The following is a 16,585-nucleotide window of genomic DNA, read 5'->3' as shown; positions in this document are numbered from 1 at the left end:
GTTGTTTCAATCTAGTTGTGGAGGGTGCAGCTCACAGTGGCCCATGCGGGATCGATCCGGAAACCCTGGAGTTACGAGCATCGCGCTCTAACCAGCTGAGCTAACCAGCTGAGCTAACCAGCTGCCCCAACAACGAGCTGTATAGGGAGATGAGAGAATTTCTTATTCCCAAGCCTTCCTCATACTCACACAAGCTGCTTGAGGCCAAAACAAAAGGTATCACCAACTTTTCAGAAATAGGAGTGTCAAGTTATTTGGCTTAATTTTTTTCGCGTTTTCATGGGAATTTGATGATCAGATTACATTCTTCCTAATCGGAGGTTGAATGAAAGATGGGAAGGAACAAACAGTTTGAGGAGAAATGGGAGACTTGAGTTAAAGCGTGTAAATTATGTTGGGGATTGTGATACCAGTAGGTCAGTGGACAGTGAAAGCCCAGGATTTGAGAGAGATCTATTGGAAAGTTTTTCCAAGGTCTTTGTGGGGGTAGAGGGCCTATGTGGTGCATTGGAGAGAGTGAGCTGTGCTGCTGAGGGTTATTATGAGTTAGGATGGTGCTGCTTTTAAATACGAGTAAGTGATTTTTGGATCGTGGTTTTGTATTAAATCCCCTGGTGAGCTTTTAAGAAATACCAGTATCTCTATCCTACCCCCATAAATGTATTTTCAAAGCAATATGGAATTGAGAAACAATTCTGGGAGGTATCTTTATGACCCTTAAGAGTTAAGCACCTTATGGGAAGATTAAATGACATAACATGTTTTAGCTGCCTAACACAATGTCTCCCACATACTGAACTCTTGAAATAAAAGTTACTATATTCAGTGTAAAGTATAAGGGCTCTGCCACAGCGTGCTGAGGCTTCATCTGAATACCTTAATCTCTAACAATTGTTCTGCTCTTAATGTAAATGAGAAACCAGAGACCAGGCCAAGAACTTGCTATTCATTTAAAAAACTGAATACAATCTTTGTCTCATTAGGCTTTTGTAATAAATGCTTAATACTAAATTGTGTCCTAATGAGTTCTTTAACGGAAAACATTCCTCAGGATTTTAATGATTCTGCAATACTTTAAGAACCAGAGGACCCATCCACAAGATGCTTCAGTATTCTAATTATCTAGGTGATGATTTGAGGGTTACTTCTGGATGTATAGTAAGAAATATGTTTCATAATGAGACTTTGGTCTGTATAGTGGCGAGCTAATTAAAAGAGTTCCTCAGAGTGGAACAAAATTATAATAGAATATTACAAACAGGTTAGGAATCTTATTTGCAATCTGGAGTGTTATTCCCCTGCAAGCAATGACATGGTACTCAGTTTAGGATTTCCTACAATCTTAGGGTCTTTGTGAAACAGTTTAAAAGTTTAAGAATTGACATTTAATATGTTTGCAATTCACATTTTTAAGGCATATGTGATTAATAACTTTACCACAAGTTATAGAATTAGGAATATTAAGGGAAGAGTTTCCCTACACATTTTCCTGGCATACCCTTTTAAATTATTTGATGTTTACTGAACATCAGATGTTTAACAATTATTTTTGCAAAGGAGGCAAAATTGATCTCTGGGAGAGCCGGACACATGGGTTAGGGGAGTTTCTTGCTTGTTTATTAAATAGAGGAACGGAATGGAATTGGGGAAAGATGACAAACTTAAACTGCATAATCTTATTTTATTCAGCTCTTACTCTGAGGAGGAGGAAATAATAGGGAGATATGAATTATACTTCCCCTCTGTATGCTTCAGAGTGATTAAAAATTAGGACATGAGAAGGGCAAGTCACACCTTAGTAGAGTGTATGTACCATTTTGTTTACCATAACTGAATAAAGGAAGGTAAGAACGTGACAAAGCCATTTTCCATCCTCTGGGTTCATTTGTTCAATGGCAAATGAGTTTTAAGAGGAAATAAACTCTTCGGGCTGTTAGTGGCATTGATCGGCTTTTTTTTTTTTTTTTTGGTGAGGATACGGAAAAGAATGGTCAGACGGGTGCGAAATTTGTCTTTAGGATTGATGAACTGTTGCGACCTGCACAACACAAGCCGTGGGAAGGCGGGGGAGGCGGCGAGGGTTAAACTCTCATAAAGAGACAGAGACTCAAATACAGTTAAATCACAGAGGACCAAGGGACTCACAGCCTCGAGGGACTGGAGCCCCAAATCGGTCACCGTGGGTATTTATTGATTTTTCACAATAGAAATCACATGATTAGGGGCAGGGTCTGCGAAACTCTTACACCATACAATAATCATTCATTCCAAATCCCATAATCGGCCCAAAGCAACCGATGCATACCATCCCCCCAAATGACCAAGGTGTGGTGCATACAATCCCTGGGGGAACAAGTCTCACAAGATAAGATTATCCCAGGAGCCAAACAGGAGGGGCGAGATGTTATTGTTCTAATGGGTCCATTACACCTGAGGGTAAAGGACAACAGTTGAGGCATGCATCAGCAGCTTCTCAGAAGAGGAGGGGCACAGCTACCTCCTAACTTTACATTAGCTCATGGGGGTCCTAGGGGGGTCCCGTCTGGCTTAGGTTGTTTCTCCCGTGAGAAATCTTACCCGTCGTTGACTGCAGACCCTGCTTACAAGGACCAAACATGGAGACTTAGGGTAGCATAAACTCAACCCCAATGAGGGACAATCCCGCAGGGTCACCTTTCCCTAAGGAAAGATTGGAGGGGACAGACTGCTAGGTTGCTGTGTGACTACAATGAATGCAGAATTTATATGTAAATTACGTGTGGTTAAGTAATATATAAGTGATACGGTAATGGGGTATCCTGCAATATTGAGGTTGAGAAGTAGAGCTTGTTAGAAATACTGGTCAGTGGGCCATTCATTAATTCAGTCATTAAACCAAGTTCAAAAGCACATGACTAGCATTTTTTTTAAAATAATGAAATGGAATAGAAAATATTAAGAGTATGTATTAAATTATGGTTGAACGTAAACAATTACTATTCTCATAGGTCAAAAATAGCCAAATACCTGCAGTTTCATGTAGTTCGACTTAATATGTGTATTTGATCACAGTGAAAGACACTGATCTAAGAGATTGGCTCAAACCCAGTTGCAGAATCTAGGAAGAGTAAATTCCCATTGTGAGGCCATGTCGATGGCCCATTTCCTCTGGCATTCTGGAATAAACTTTTGGGAGATTCAGAACATTTTACCCAGTCTTGAGAAAGCTGGTAATATTGAAGGCAAAAACATACTTGAGAGCTAAGAGACTCCGTGTTAGTGCATATTTTTGTTTGGTTGAAGTGGTGAGGCACAACTTCCAGATTCTATTTCAAGTAGGTTGTACATAGAGCATTCTTGAATAAAACTTTCCACATATCTAGCAACAAACTTTAAAACCAATGGGATTTCTGTCCATATGAAAGGAAACGTATTAGGGTTTTAAACACCTTTTGACATCTTTTAAATAGATTTCTTGCCACCTGCTTCAGAATAATAGATTGTGTTCTCAGGAAATTCTGAGAATATCAGGTGTACAAAAACCTATTGGGTAAGCTGATTACTAGGCTTTCTGCATTGGATGACTAGTACTTTGAATATAGGAAGGAAGTGGCAGCTTGGGACTAAGGAAATTGAAGAGCACTTAACTGCTTAAAGACATGAAAACTTCTGGAGGGTGTGAGCAATTGCTCATTCTCATCCCCTTCACTATATTTAAAAAACAAATGAAAATGGACATGCATATAGGGCAGTGGTTTTAAAATTGCATCTTATGAAACCTTGGGGGTCATGCAAAAAGGTGGATAGAAGGGAGAGAAAGGTCGATAAAGAATGGGGCGGCAGAGAGGACCAGGATTTGAGACCTGCCCAGTTTCAATCATAGCTGCTCTGTTAATCTATTTTATTATATATTTGGATTCTACTTTATAAAGATTTGAAAAACATGACATTCCTTGTCATAAGATTTCATATCTTGAATTTTAGATTTACCTGAGAATTTAAAACATTTTGTATTTAGATATAGAACCCTAGATAGGGTTTTAAAACTCATGATGGGCCTCAGTGATTTTAAAAACAGATGTTCACATTGCCCCGTCCTTTTGTATCTTTTGATCCTGATCTGTGTTGATCTTCTGGACGAAATGCAATTTTACTAATGTCCCATTTTCAACTGAGTTGGTCATCTGGAGCAAAGGTTATTGTAGCACAGCTACATAGGTCTGCTTTACCCCAAATCTCCATCTTACAGTAGCAAGTGGAGTACTGATTTAATCAAAACTACTGTACACGAGCAAGTAAATAGGAGGGCTATTTATTCTGGAACTTTCTGGCAATTTTACTTGAAAATACAATGTACCAAACAGGCCTGCCTAAAATGGCCTTATTCTGATGTCTGTTTTACATAAATTTACTCTTAGTAAATTAGATTTGATTAAAAGTGTTCTCCTGGGACTGATTCCTTACCTTTGAAGGAGAGGTTCTCATCCAAGCTATATGTGAGAATTACCTGTTTAACTTATTAAAAATATCCATGACTGAACCCTACCCCCAGAAATTGCAAATTCAGTGGTTGTCACAGGGCATTCATTTGTATGCCTTAAAAGCTCATAGTTTATTCTAATGCGCGGCCAACATGGGGTGCCTCTAATAGAAAGCTTTTATTTGCCAAATACAGCATTCTTAAAATTATCTCTTAACCCTCACAAAACTCAGAATAGGTGCTGTTTAACCCCATTTTATAGATGAGGAAACTGGGCTCAAGGACATAAGTAACCTAGAAGTGTCTTACAGAACCAGAACCTAGGTTTTGATTTCCAGTCCAGTGCTGTATTGCCACAGAACCTGTCTTCTATTAGACTACAGGTGATGGAGGAAAGTAAGGCAAGTCAAGTACAAATTCCTAAATTCAGGCCAAAAGGGACCTTAAAGAGTCAAGCCCAAACCACTCATTTTACATACAAAAAACAATTTCAGACTGTTAAAAAGTTATTCTTTTACAAGTTTGAAAATAAAAATGGGTCACTTTGATGACTTCTTATATGGGGCTATGCAGTTTACATCCATTACCTCATTCAGTCCTCACAACTCGGGAGTATTTTACCAGTGAGGACACATGATCAGAAAAGGTTAAGAGTAGAGATTCAAACCCAGATTTCTCCCATGACAGGCAGAGCTAGCAACCACCATATTCCACTACCTCCTAGTCTAGATATGATTTTTGAGGGAGTCTTGTATGCTCACTGGTTAGATTGGTCTGAAGTGTTTCGTGTTTTTTTAACATTTTTGGAAATTTAGGCCCAGCCTTAAAGAATGGAAAGATTTTAATCCAAACAAGTGGTGTGCTTTGTGCTTTTGTGGTAAGCACATAAAGACACCATCCATGCCTCATAGAAGAGAAGAATTTATCTCTGGCTTTTTATGAAAGCCCAAGAAGAGTGATTAACCAAGAATACAAACTAACTTTGTCTAGAAGGTAGGTGAGAAGGCCATGCAAAAAGGAATGTAGTTCAACTTTTATGGAAATACTGAAAAAGAGATCTGCTTTGAGGAAACAGGCATGACAGGGAAAGGCTTCCACTCTTGGTTGCCCAAGGCTTTCCTATTATGATCTTAAAAACAGTTATTCCTGAGCCCTCCAAGTGTGTCTGCATTTGTTGCAAGGATAGATTTACTCAAACAGGTGGAAGAGTCATGACAAGGGTTATAAACAGCTGCAGAGCTCTGGGATAGTCTTGGTAGCAAGGGAGGTGGCCATTCCCAGCCGCCAGGCATTAACCAGCCTTAGAACAGGCCCTCAAATCGGAACGACTGTAATTTTGGTCCAGTGCATGCACCGCCCATGACAGCTAAATAGTAACATTAAAATGTAAAGAATTTCCAGTCGTTTTAAAAGGGATCATCTTGGCGTGCTTTCTGTTGTTGACTCAATTCTCATTTGGGACTGTCGGGTTTCCAAACGAGACACACAGTAGTTATTCAAGAAATGTCAATTTGCAGAAGTAATTTTCATCTCTTAAGGAGCATGCTCTTACTATCCCACCATAAATACGGCAAATACGTGTATGGTAACAAATGTGCCTTCGGCTGTGGGTTCCAACTTCTCTAGAGCGAGCTTTCCTTCTGTCAGGTAACTTTTTTAAGTGACAGCGAGCATTAACTTGTACCGAGCGCGGGGCAGGTTTGTCCTTTGTCCAATCATCTCCGAGATTTGTGGGGGGGGGGGGGGGGACTTCCCTAGACCTTCCCTGACCAGGAAGCGGGCGGGTTTAGGTAGAGCAAGGGCCGCAGCAGCCAGTCGTGACGCAGCACGATGCTTGGCACTCCAGAGAACCAATAGAAACAAAGAAAGCTATTTGAATCGGCCAATGCCGGTAGGATGGGGGCGGGATTTGAGAGCCCTATAAAAGCGGCGGCCAGCCAGGCAAGCGGTGGCGGAGGCTCCTGCAGCGGTCGCCGGTGGTGGGGTGGGGACCTCCTCTGCGCCCCTCGGACCCGACATTGTCAGCGCTCTTCTCCCACGCCAGCCTACCTCGCTCCTCGGCGCCATGACCACCACCACCACCTTCAAGGGTGTCGACCCCAACAGCAGGAATAGCTCCCGGTGAGGCGGCAGGGCCGTACCCGCGGGGCTTGGGGTCGGGAGGGCCGCTGCTCAGCGGGGCCACGCGGGCTGGGCACCCGGTCGTTGGCGGTAACGTGCCCTGGGGCTCCACGCTTGCCTCCGGCCGGGCGGAGGTGCTTGGCCGCCGGCGCCGCCTTTGTGCGGCTCTGCGAGCCTGGCACGCCGGCCCCGCCCGATTCCTGTTCCTCTCCCATTCATTCCTACCCTGGAGCGAGGGGCCGGGAGGGCCGGGGCGGCTAGCCCTTGCAGCGCAGTGGGTTGTTAGTTGGGACATGCGGAGAGGGTGCGTGCTTTCCCCGTTTCGGAGCGGCCGGCCCGGCCCCAATGTGGTGGCCTTGGCTCCCGCGTGCCAGGTCAGCCCACAGGGCGCCTTGGTCCGACCCCATTGTCCCACCCCCGGGCCACGCACTCCTGTCACTGACCGGGAGCAGGTGGCGGCGGTGCAACCGGCGTGGCGGTCAGATTCCGCGGCCGCGACTGTCAGGTCCAGCGATCACCTACCCACCGGGGCCCGTTTGGCAGGTGTCATTTGTGGTCGGGCGGGGCTGGTCTTAGCGACCCCTTCCCCCTTTCCAGGACCCTACAGTCAGCCCTCTGCGAAGTGCCTCCCCTCTGCTAACAAAGGAAAGACCCCAGCTCCTTCCCCTCCCGCACCCACCTCCGAACGGGAGGTCGAATGCGCCGGTCCAAGTGGGTTTTCTGCGCACAAACCTTCGGACCTCGGTCTTTGCATCCCACCTCATTCGCTTCCCTTTTTGATATTTGTTCAATGAGTTCATCCCTGGCCCCGATTCCCTTGCCGGAGGAGGTTTTCTGTTCTTGGGTGGGGCTGCAGGCATCCATTGTCTCTTCCGTACTATCTCCACCTGGAAAGCCGGGGCCTTTCTGGCCACTCCTGCCACTGCATTTGGGGAGGGGAACACTGGACAGAGTGTTTGGACTGGGACCCTTTTCCAAGCCCCGGTCTAACTTGGTGAAAGGGTTGGGATCCGGTGAAACATGTCCACATTGTCTTGGCTAATTGCACACTGTTCTTTAAGGTGGAATTCAGGCATCTCTGGGATCCTTGTTCCAGGTTTGGAGGAAGCTTAGATTCCACTTTTTCTGGGCATTGAACATGACCTGCAGTCATGTGTGGCCAGCCTTGGGGTCCTGAGCAAGTGGCACAAAGGGAGCCATTTTGTGGGGCTAAGAAGACAGCAGTGAAACAGCAGTGTCTCGCAGGGGTTGGAGAACTTGGGGACAAAAGCAGGCCTCAGCAGTGAGTCTCAGAAGGAGCTTTGGAAATGACATTCCTTTTTAACTCATTCTTTTCCTTTTCACAGTGTAGAAAAGAACGGGAAATATTTTGAAACTAGCTGTTACTGGGAGGATGGGGGAACTTGGGTAGTATAGACATACCAAAATACTGAAGAGGGTCACTCCCTCTTCTGTTGTCATCCTACCAGTGAGATCATTTTTTTTTTTTCAGAGGACACTGGACCAAAGTGAAACTGGGTTTTTTGTTTTGTGCCCTGGGGTCAACTTTCTGCGAGTCAAAATGTAGTGGTTGGAATGTTCATGTATAAAAAATCTGAGGTTTTATCCTTGGGGATTGAGTGCGGTTTAGTGCTTCATAATGAATTTCAGTAACCTGGTCAAATGAATCCTGACACTAGTTCTTTGATAGGTATGTTTGAAATGTGAGACAGAAATGATTTTTGGGTCTGCAAAAATCAGTGTTTTAGATCACCTTTTGTCATTAGTTTCTCTCCAATATTGTGATCTCAAGACTGTAGCATTGTCCTTTTTATTTACTTCCTGCCTTTCTTTCTTCTGTAATCACACCTAATTCTCCTAAACTTCTTTTCTCCAGTAACATTCTCCTAGCTCCATGAACACTTTATAAATTTAGTCTGTTAGGAAATGATCTGCAAAAGTCATATGGGAGCTCCGGGATTTAAAGAGAGAAGAAAGAAAAAGTAATTTTTAAAAAATTGCTGTCTGCAGGACATGGAGACATTTTTGTTGAGTCTCCAATATGTAATCCTGATTTAGTTATCATGGGTGTAGTTCAGAAAGAATAGTAGGACCTTTAAAAAGTGAAATTGATAGAATTTCTGTCTTATGATCCAAATCCTTTGTTTGGGGATGTCTGGCTGTTACAAATGGGCTCTACAACACTGACGTCATTGGAGTAGGTATTACCTGCTATTGCAAGAAGAACACAGACCTTGAAAAAGTTGGGCTGGTTAGAGCTCTGACTTTTTTTTTAAGCTGGTGTTTGGGTGCTAGTGTCTTTTTTCTTTGTTTAAGGCCAAAAAGTATTTCCCAGCCCATTAGGGTTCTGAAGGTTTTCATCTGACTAAAATAATTCACGAGGGTTTTATTATGACGGTAAGGAAAATCAGTCTGATGTCTAGGAATGAAGGGGCTGACAGTGAAGCAAGTTAACTTTGATATTAACATTTTAAGTGTCTGTTGATTTGGGGTACAAGTGATAAAAACCAAGTTGCTTCAAACTTTAACATGAGAGAAAGCCTATTAAGAATTTATAAATTATGATTTTTTACAATAACATTAATTAGAAAGAAGCATTATTTTATTTTATTTATTTATTTAAAGGAGGGCACAGCTCACAGTGCCCCATGTGGGGATCGAACTGGCAACCTTGGTGTTATTAGCACCACGTTCTAACCAACTGAGCTAACTGGCAGCCCTGTAAATTATTATTTAAACAATTTAAGCTAATCTAAGATTATCATCTTTATAAAATGTATGCTTGGACAGTCATCTTCATATAATGAATTTAAGTAGATATTTAATATCTGAGGCTTAAAAAAAAGAGTGAGGTTTTAAATGTTTAACATGTCATAAGAGAACACAATGGGTCTTCCCCCTTGGGGAAATAATGACATTTTTATTTTGTGTAAATTTAGTATTGAATTTTACTATGAGCAGACACAAATATTAGATTCAGGAGAGAACACTAGAGGACATACTAACATATAAGAAATAAAAGGGGCGGCCGGTTAGCTTAGTTGGTTAGAGCGCGGTCCTCTTAACAACAAGGTTGCCGGTTCAATCCCCACATGGGCCTTTGTGAGCTGCGCCCTCCACAACTAGATTGAAACAACTACTTGACTTGGAGCTGATGGGTCTTGGAAAAACACACTTAAAAAAAAAAACAAACAAACAAGAAAAAATAATTAAAATACGTATAAGACAGTCTAAGATTAGAAAATAAGAAAACTAAGCAAAGCACCAACTATGTTGGTTTGTAGTTTAAAGAGTAAACTGGCCTTGTGTATTTTCCCTATTTAGATGTACTTTGAGCACTTGTTATGTGCCTGGCAGGAAATGGCGATTTGGGTTCTGGTCCTGTCTCTGTCAGTTAACTAATGTTGGGCAACTTATTTGGAACTTCTCAGGGCCTGACTTTGCGCTCTTAAAAATGAGGCTGTTGAATTAGAATAGAGCAGAGCCCAGCAAACTACCACCTGAAGGCCAAACCCAGCTGGCACATTTTTGCATTTATAAATGGTTGGGAGGTGGTGGACAAGAACATTTCATGACTTGTAAAATGGCATGAAAATCAAATTTCAATGTCCATAAATAAAGTTTTATTGGAACACAGCCTCACTCATTCATTTTCATGTTTGTGGCTGCCTTTGTGCCATGTGATGGAGTTAAATAGTTGCGCAAGACTGACTCATGAGCCCAAAGTATTTACTATATGGCCCTTTAAACAGAGTTGGCATGAGGAGAGGATCTCTACCATCCTTTCCTCTTGGGTTCCACTGGTGCCATCTTTGAGAACGTGGAGGGCTCTACTAGTCGCTTCATGGAGGAGGTGGGCTGGATGTCGAACTCACTGAGGGCAGGGTGGAGAGGGCTCTAGGCAGGAGGAAGTATGGGAGTAAATATGCCCGAGGTGGAGATGATCAGAACTGTGTGTGGAACACTGAAGTAAGTGGCCTGACTGGATTAGTGAAGATGATGAGAACTAGATGCAGTTTAGAAGAGGCTATGCTGGTATTAGATTAGTGCAAAAGTAATTGCGATTTAAAAAATTAATAAAAATAATTGCAAAAACCGCAATAACTTTTGCATCAACTTTATAGTTGGCAACGTTTGTTTGATTTCCTTCAGTTCTGCCTCGGCTTAACCAAGCCTTGCCTATGCTGGCTTGTGGTAGCAGGGATAAGCAAGAACGAACGCAGGACAGGGCAGGAGGTCACCCCTCGGGCAAGAAGGGGCAGTGTGCCAGTCCTGTGAGGCACTCTAGAGTTGAGGCCAGGGTGCCAGCCTGCACCCAAGGGAGCAGAGGAGCTGGGATTTCTGTTGAGAGATCCAAGGGGACACAGGTTATCCACAAGTGATCGTATATAATGGCCTATGGGAAAAGGAGCATTGACAGAAGGAAAGTTGTCAGGGAATTCTGGAACCCAGAAGTAGTCTTTAGAAGAACTTTAGACTAATAGCAGTACAGAAAAATATGAAGTATAAGAAAGACATTGAAATTCACCAGAAATCCCCTGGATAACATGGTGGTACCTGTACTTTCAGACATTTATGTCTAGTTATTGTAGCTAGGACACATGATTGCCATGTTCCAGTTACTGTTCTAACACAATATATATATGATATCCTTATAATAGGCTTATGAGGCAGCTACTATTATCTTCTAAAACAAAAGTTCAGAGAGGTTAAGCAACTTACCGAGAGTCACACAGATTAGTGTGTACCTCTGTACACATCCTTTTATATAACATATAATTGGGCTTATATATGTTCTCCAACGTTTTTTATTTTTTTAAATTTATTTTTTATTAGTTTCAGGTGTACAAAGCAACATAATAGACATTTAAACCCCTCATTAAGTGATAACCCGCCCCCTAAGCTACTACCTCTCTGACATCTTAAATAGCGGTTACAATACCATCAACTATCTTCCCTATGTTGCACTCCAATCCCGTGACTGTATACCTATATATTTAGTTATAGTTGACATTCAATATTATTGTACTGCAGCTTCGGGTGTATAGCACATTGGACACAATCTATGACGTGATCCCCTGATAAGTCCAGTGCCGATCTGGCACCTTACATGATCTTTACAACTTTGTTGATTATATTCCCCGTGCTGTATTAACTACCAATTTGTATTTCTTAATGCCTTCACCTTTTTTGCCCTGCCCCCAACCCCATTCCCATCTATCACCCTGATAGGTCTAGTACCTATCTGGTAGGTACTAGTTATTGCAATATTGTTGACTATATTCCTTATACTATACCCTAACCCTAACCCTATATTCCCATGACTAACAACCAATTTGTTTTTAAAGATTTTTATTGGGGAAGGGGAACAGGACTTTATTGGGGAACAGTGTGTACTTCTAGGACTTTTTTCCAAGTTGTTGTCCTTTCAATCTTAGTTGTGGAGGGTGCTGTTCAGCTTCAAGTACTTGTCCTTTCAGTCTTAGTTGTGGAGGGCGCAGCTCAGCTCCAGCTGCCACTGCTAGTTGCAGGGGGCACAGCCCACCATCCCTTGCGGGAGTCGAACTGGCAACCTTGTGGTTGAGAGCCCACTGGGCCATGTGGGAATCGAACCGGCATCCTTCGGAGTTAGGAGCATGGAGTGCTAACCGCCTGAGCCACTGGGCTGGCCCCAATTTGTACTTCTTAATCCCATCTGCTTTCACCCATCCTTACCCCCCTCCTATCTTAATGAATATTCCTTGTAATGCTGGTTTGGTGGTGATGAACTCCTTCAGCTTTTTCTTGTCTGGGAAGCTCCTTATCTGTCCTTCAATTCTAAATGAGAGCTTTGCTAGGTAGAGTAGTCTTGGTTGTATGTCCCAACCTTTTTAATTCACTGTGTTTTTGGGTAACTTCGCATCTACTAATAAAGGTAAACCCCACCCTAATGTTTATAGGTTTCTGTTGTATGGACAGACTGATAATTAATCCCTATTAATGGATAACTAGGGTATTTCCAACTTTTTATAGATTAACCTATTTATAGGAGTATCCTTGTACATACACGTCTGGTTATCTACTTAAGATAATTTCTGGGAGGAGAAATGCTGATTCATATAAAATGCAAGCTTACACATTGTCAAAATATTCTTTAGGAAGTTTGTACAAATTTATTCTCACACTTCAGTTAATGCTGGGAATTGGCATTTTTTCATTCTGACCAGTCTAATAAGTAAGAAAAACTATCATTTTGTTTTATATTTTATGTATTTGCTAATGAGGTTGAATTTTTAATGTTTAGAAGCTATCCATATTTTTTAATTGCCTGTTAGTATCTTTTGTCCATTTTTCTCTTGTGATTTTTTGAAATCATTTTAAAGAGTATAATAGTAATACTATAATAGCAATATTATAGTAATCCTTTGTCAAATATGTGTATTTTTGCCAAATTTGGCCATCTTTTCATTGGGTTTTAGCTTTCATCTTGTGCATAGAAACCCTTTTTCTTCAACACTAGAACACATTTGTCCTAATTTTCTTCCAATATTTTTGTTTTAATCTTTAAATTAAATTATTTGACCTAGCTGGAACTTATTTTGGTAGATGAAGTGAGTTAGGGATATATATTTTTTTGTTTGTTTAATCAAAATGACTAGCCAGCAGGCAAGGTCCGTTAAGTCTTTAGCCATTTCCTAAAAGGAGACGCCAGTCAGGCTATCGTTTGTGATGATGGTCGGGTTTCAGCTGCCTGGTGTGATGGGCAACCTCCCTACAAACATAAAGCAGCATGTCGTGTCTTAACATCCAGCATTGAATTTATACCCTGATGGAATCAGTTCTGTTTTCCCATTAGCAGCTCTCTTTTTATGGGCGGTAAGGGGAATGAAACGAAAGGTGTTTGTTTATGCCAAGAAATGTTCTGATATCATCTGAAATTGATGTTTTGCCATTATTCCTAGGGTTTTGCGGCCTCCGGGTGGTGGATCCAATTTTTCGTTGGGCTTTGATGAACCAACGGAACAACAACCCATGAGGAAGAACAAAATGGCCTCTAGCATCTTTGGGACATCTGAGGAAAATCCCCCGTCGTGGGCCAAGTCTGCAGGTACTGCGTATATGTCTGTGATCTCTGGTCAAAGGGGCAGGCCCATGAATAACCACAGCTGGTTTTGTGCTGGTGAGCAAAATTGGAATGAGGTAAACAACAGTTGAAGCTGGTCACTGGAGGAAAGGCTGGGAGTAAGAAACGGGAAATACTGAGAATTTATGTGATGGATGAGAATAAGGAGTGATGTCAGATGGGGTTATTCCATCCCTCAGCAGGACTTTGAAGTCATACCTTAACCTCCCTAACACTGTTTGCTCATTTTGTAATATGAGACTAGCACATAGTACCACTCACTAAAAAAGTGTTTGCTTTAGGTCTTCCTACTGTATCCCTCAAGAAGGTCTGTTTTGATTCAGGTGCCAAGTCTAGTGGTGGCCGTGAAGATTCTGAGTCATCTGGACCCCAGAGAAGGAACTCTTCTGAAGCAAACTCTGGAGACTTCTTAGATCTGAAGGTCAGTGTGACAACATGGGGGAAACGACAGGCTTTGAGGTTAATTCCATTTAGAAATAAGATTCCCCCCTGTTGTACTAAGGGCTTTAGTTCTGTCCCTGGAGTTTTACATAGAAGTAATTAGGAAAGGGGCTGGGCCAGATTGGTGATGGAAGATGGATAACTAACGGGAGGAAAGTCAGGGAGTGAGTTAACATGCTCTTGGTCTGTTCCGGTGTCCCTTCTACCATTAGGATCGGTCAGTCCTTGAGTATTGATTTTTGGAACTTCTGGGTCACACTCACTTACTGTGTACCTCATATGTAGTAGCATTACTGATTTCAAGGACTGTGACAGTTGTTGGCAATTGTTGCCCGGTTGTTTTAAGCTGAACTCCAGGAGACTACACCGCCCCAAAGCCCCCAGCTGCGTGTCTGGAAAGCCCGGTAGGGTGTCCTAGGTAGGGACCTCAGAGCACATGGGGGCATCAGCCATCTAAGTGTGGGGAGACCTGTAGAAGGGCTTTGGAATTGATAGACACCTTTCAACCCCTAGATTACGAGAAAGGGGGAGAATGGAAGGATAGATTTACCAGTTTCCCATTTGATAAAAGATCGTCTGAAATGCTCACTGATATAGGCCATCAGTGTAGATGTTAAGGTTTTTGGGGGGTTTTAGGAGTGTTACTAACACTGGGGCAATTTGTCCAGCAGCATTTTTGTGTAGCATTATCCCGGTCGAATAAAGGTTGCTTATTGTCAGCCTGTCCCTGAACTTGATTGCATCAAAATGAAAACATTTAGTTTCAGATAAATAGTAGCCTCTCTGAACTGTGACTGCGTTGTTTTGTGTGTTGCAAAATTAAAATCTAAAGTAAATTTTTCATTTCTTTTCCAGGGAGAAGGCGACATTCATGGTGAGTACTTCTGAAGCCGATTTCTGGTTCTGTAAATGGTTTTAGAATATCAGTATTTTGATTCAATTCATGTCTTGGGGAAAGAGACTGGGGAATGAAACCTAGCTTTGCCCGAGTGCCAGCATAATCTTGAGTGGAAAGGAAAGAAAAATGAAACTGGAAAGTTAGCAAACATGGCCACATTTGGTACCAGCCAGCAATGAGAGCAATGCTAGACATGTATGAGAAAGAAAAAACAAAAACCCACGGAAAGTCCTTTACAAATGTATGCACATCAGTCAGGCTGGTATTTGTTATACTTAATGAGAGCTTTTTAATAAAGGGCTCTGGCAGTTCAGCCTTGGCCCACAGCATTGACTTTACAAAGTTTGATTTTTATATGAGGTAGTTATTCGTCCAGACAGTGGTAACTCTGTGATCTTGTAAATGATGATTTAGGGGCAGATGTAAATTTTCAGTTAGCATTCATGTGACCAATTACATGTGGAAATGAGCTGTCATCATTTGTTTAATTATCTTAAATCTTTGAAGTATTCATTGGCATTTCTTTTACAAGTGCCAGAGAACTGACGATGAGGGGAAAGAAAGCAGTCGGGTCCCAGCAGTCATAAACTCTCTGGCCCAAGGTCACTTCCTCGTGGCCTTTTCCTATATTTTGTGGTGCAGTCTTCCAGAGAAATGAATGTTTAAGAACCACAGTCCTCTTCTGTCCTCTCAAACAGTCTTTCTTGGTGGGCGTGGTAGGAGGAGAATCTGGGTTCTTCTCACTGGACAAATTACTTTTTCACTGGACTGAAGATAGACTTGTTATTCATGTCCAATTTGTTCCATTTGAAAAGACTGTTCTGGAGGTAAAAACAATCTTCTAGGCTTTTCAATGCTGCTGCTTTTCATTCTGAAATACTACCATTGGCAGACCTTATTTAGCCAGAATCAGCTAATCTTTATTTACTAGTTTTGGCCAATGGCTATAATTAGGAATTTGGGGAGCCGGAAGACATCTGTGAGAGCCCTGCGGAAGTTATGAAAAAATGTGTCATTTGTCCTGGGTCATTAGCTCAATTTGTTATAGATGCTTCAGGTAAACAGCACCTTGAATTGGTAGTATGACAAGTCCTTCCTTTTTCTTTTCTTTTTTTTTTTTTTGATGGTCATCAGTTTTGCCACCTGGTTATTTTAGGTTTCTGACTGCTGCTCCTTTTAGTTCATTTGTCATAAAATGACAAGGGGCCTAGTAATTCAAGGTACTTCTGTTGAAGGAGAGGTCACCCCCAGCTCTGTTGCCAACTTTACTTCAAAGCCAAACTACTCTGCTCAGTTTAAGTAAAAGATCTCAGTTTAAGATTTTGTTTGGATATATGGAAAATTGCCTTCATCTTTTAGGTAATTAAACATAGGAATGCTTATAGGGAGAACTTTGGAAATCTTTAAGAAAGAAGGAGAAGAGCCAGGAAACTTAGGCAGAAGTCTTTCGCTGCCTCAGGCAAGTTAGATGGTCTGCTGAATTTTCTGGCGGTCCTAATTCTTTGATCCTTATAATGAGTGATTTTTTCAATTCTGACAGAGG

The 16,585-nt window shown here is 41.9% G+C and overlaps 1 protein-coding gene across 1 annotated transcript in view; it reads left to right on the top strand.

Annotated features, from left to right (window-relative positions):
* Positions 1 to 6,400: 6,400 nt before the first annotated feature.
* The window catches only part of JPT1 (Jupiter microtubule associated homolog 1), a 12,251-nt gene continuing 2,066 nt past the window's right edge, over positions 6,401 to 16,585 (top strand). The window contains exons 1-4 of the mRNA XM_081027980.1: positions 6,401 to 6,580; positions 13,522 to 13,667; positions 14,027 to 14,124; positions 15,000 to 15,018. Of these exons, the coding sequence (XP_080884106.1) occupies positions 6,525 to 6,580; positions 13,522 to 13,667; positions 14,027 to 14,124; positions 15,000 to 15,018 (319 nt within the window). The 5' untranslated portion in view covers positions 6,401 to 6,524. The remainder of the gene's footprint in view (positions 6,581 to 13,521; positions 13,668 to 14,026; positions 14,125 to 14,999; positions 15,019 to 16,585) is intronic.

This window comes from Rhinolophus hipposideros, assembly GCF_964194185.1.
Source record: "Rhinolophus hipposideros genome assembly, chromosome: 20".
Classification (NCBI taxonomy): domain Eukaryota; kingdom Metazoa; phylum Chordata; class Mammalia; order Chiroptera; family Rhinolophidae; genus Rhinolophus; species Rhinolophus hipposideros.
This window is presented reverse-complemented; position numbering and strand designations above follow the sequence as displayed.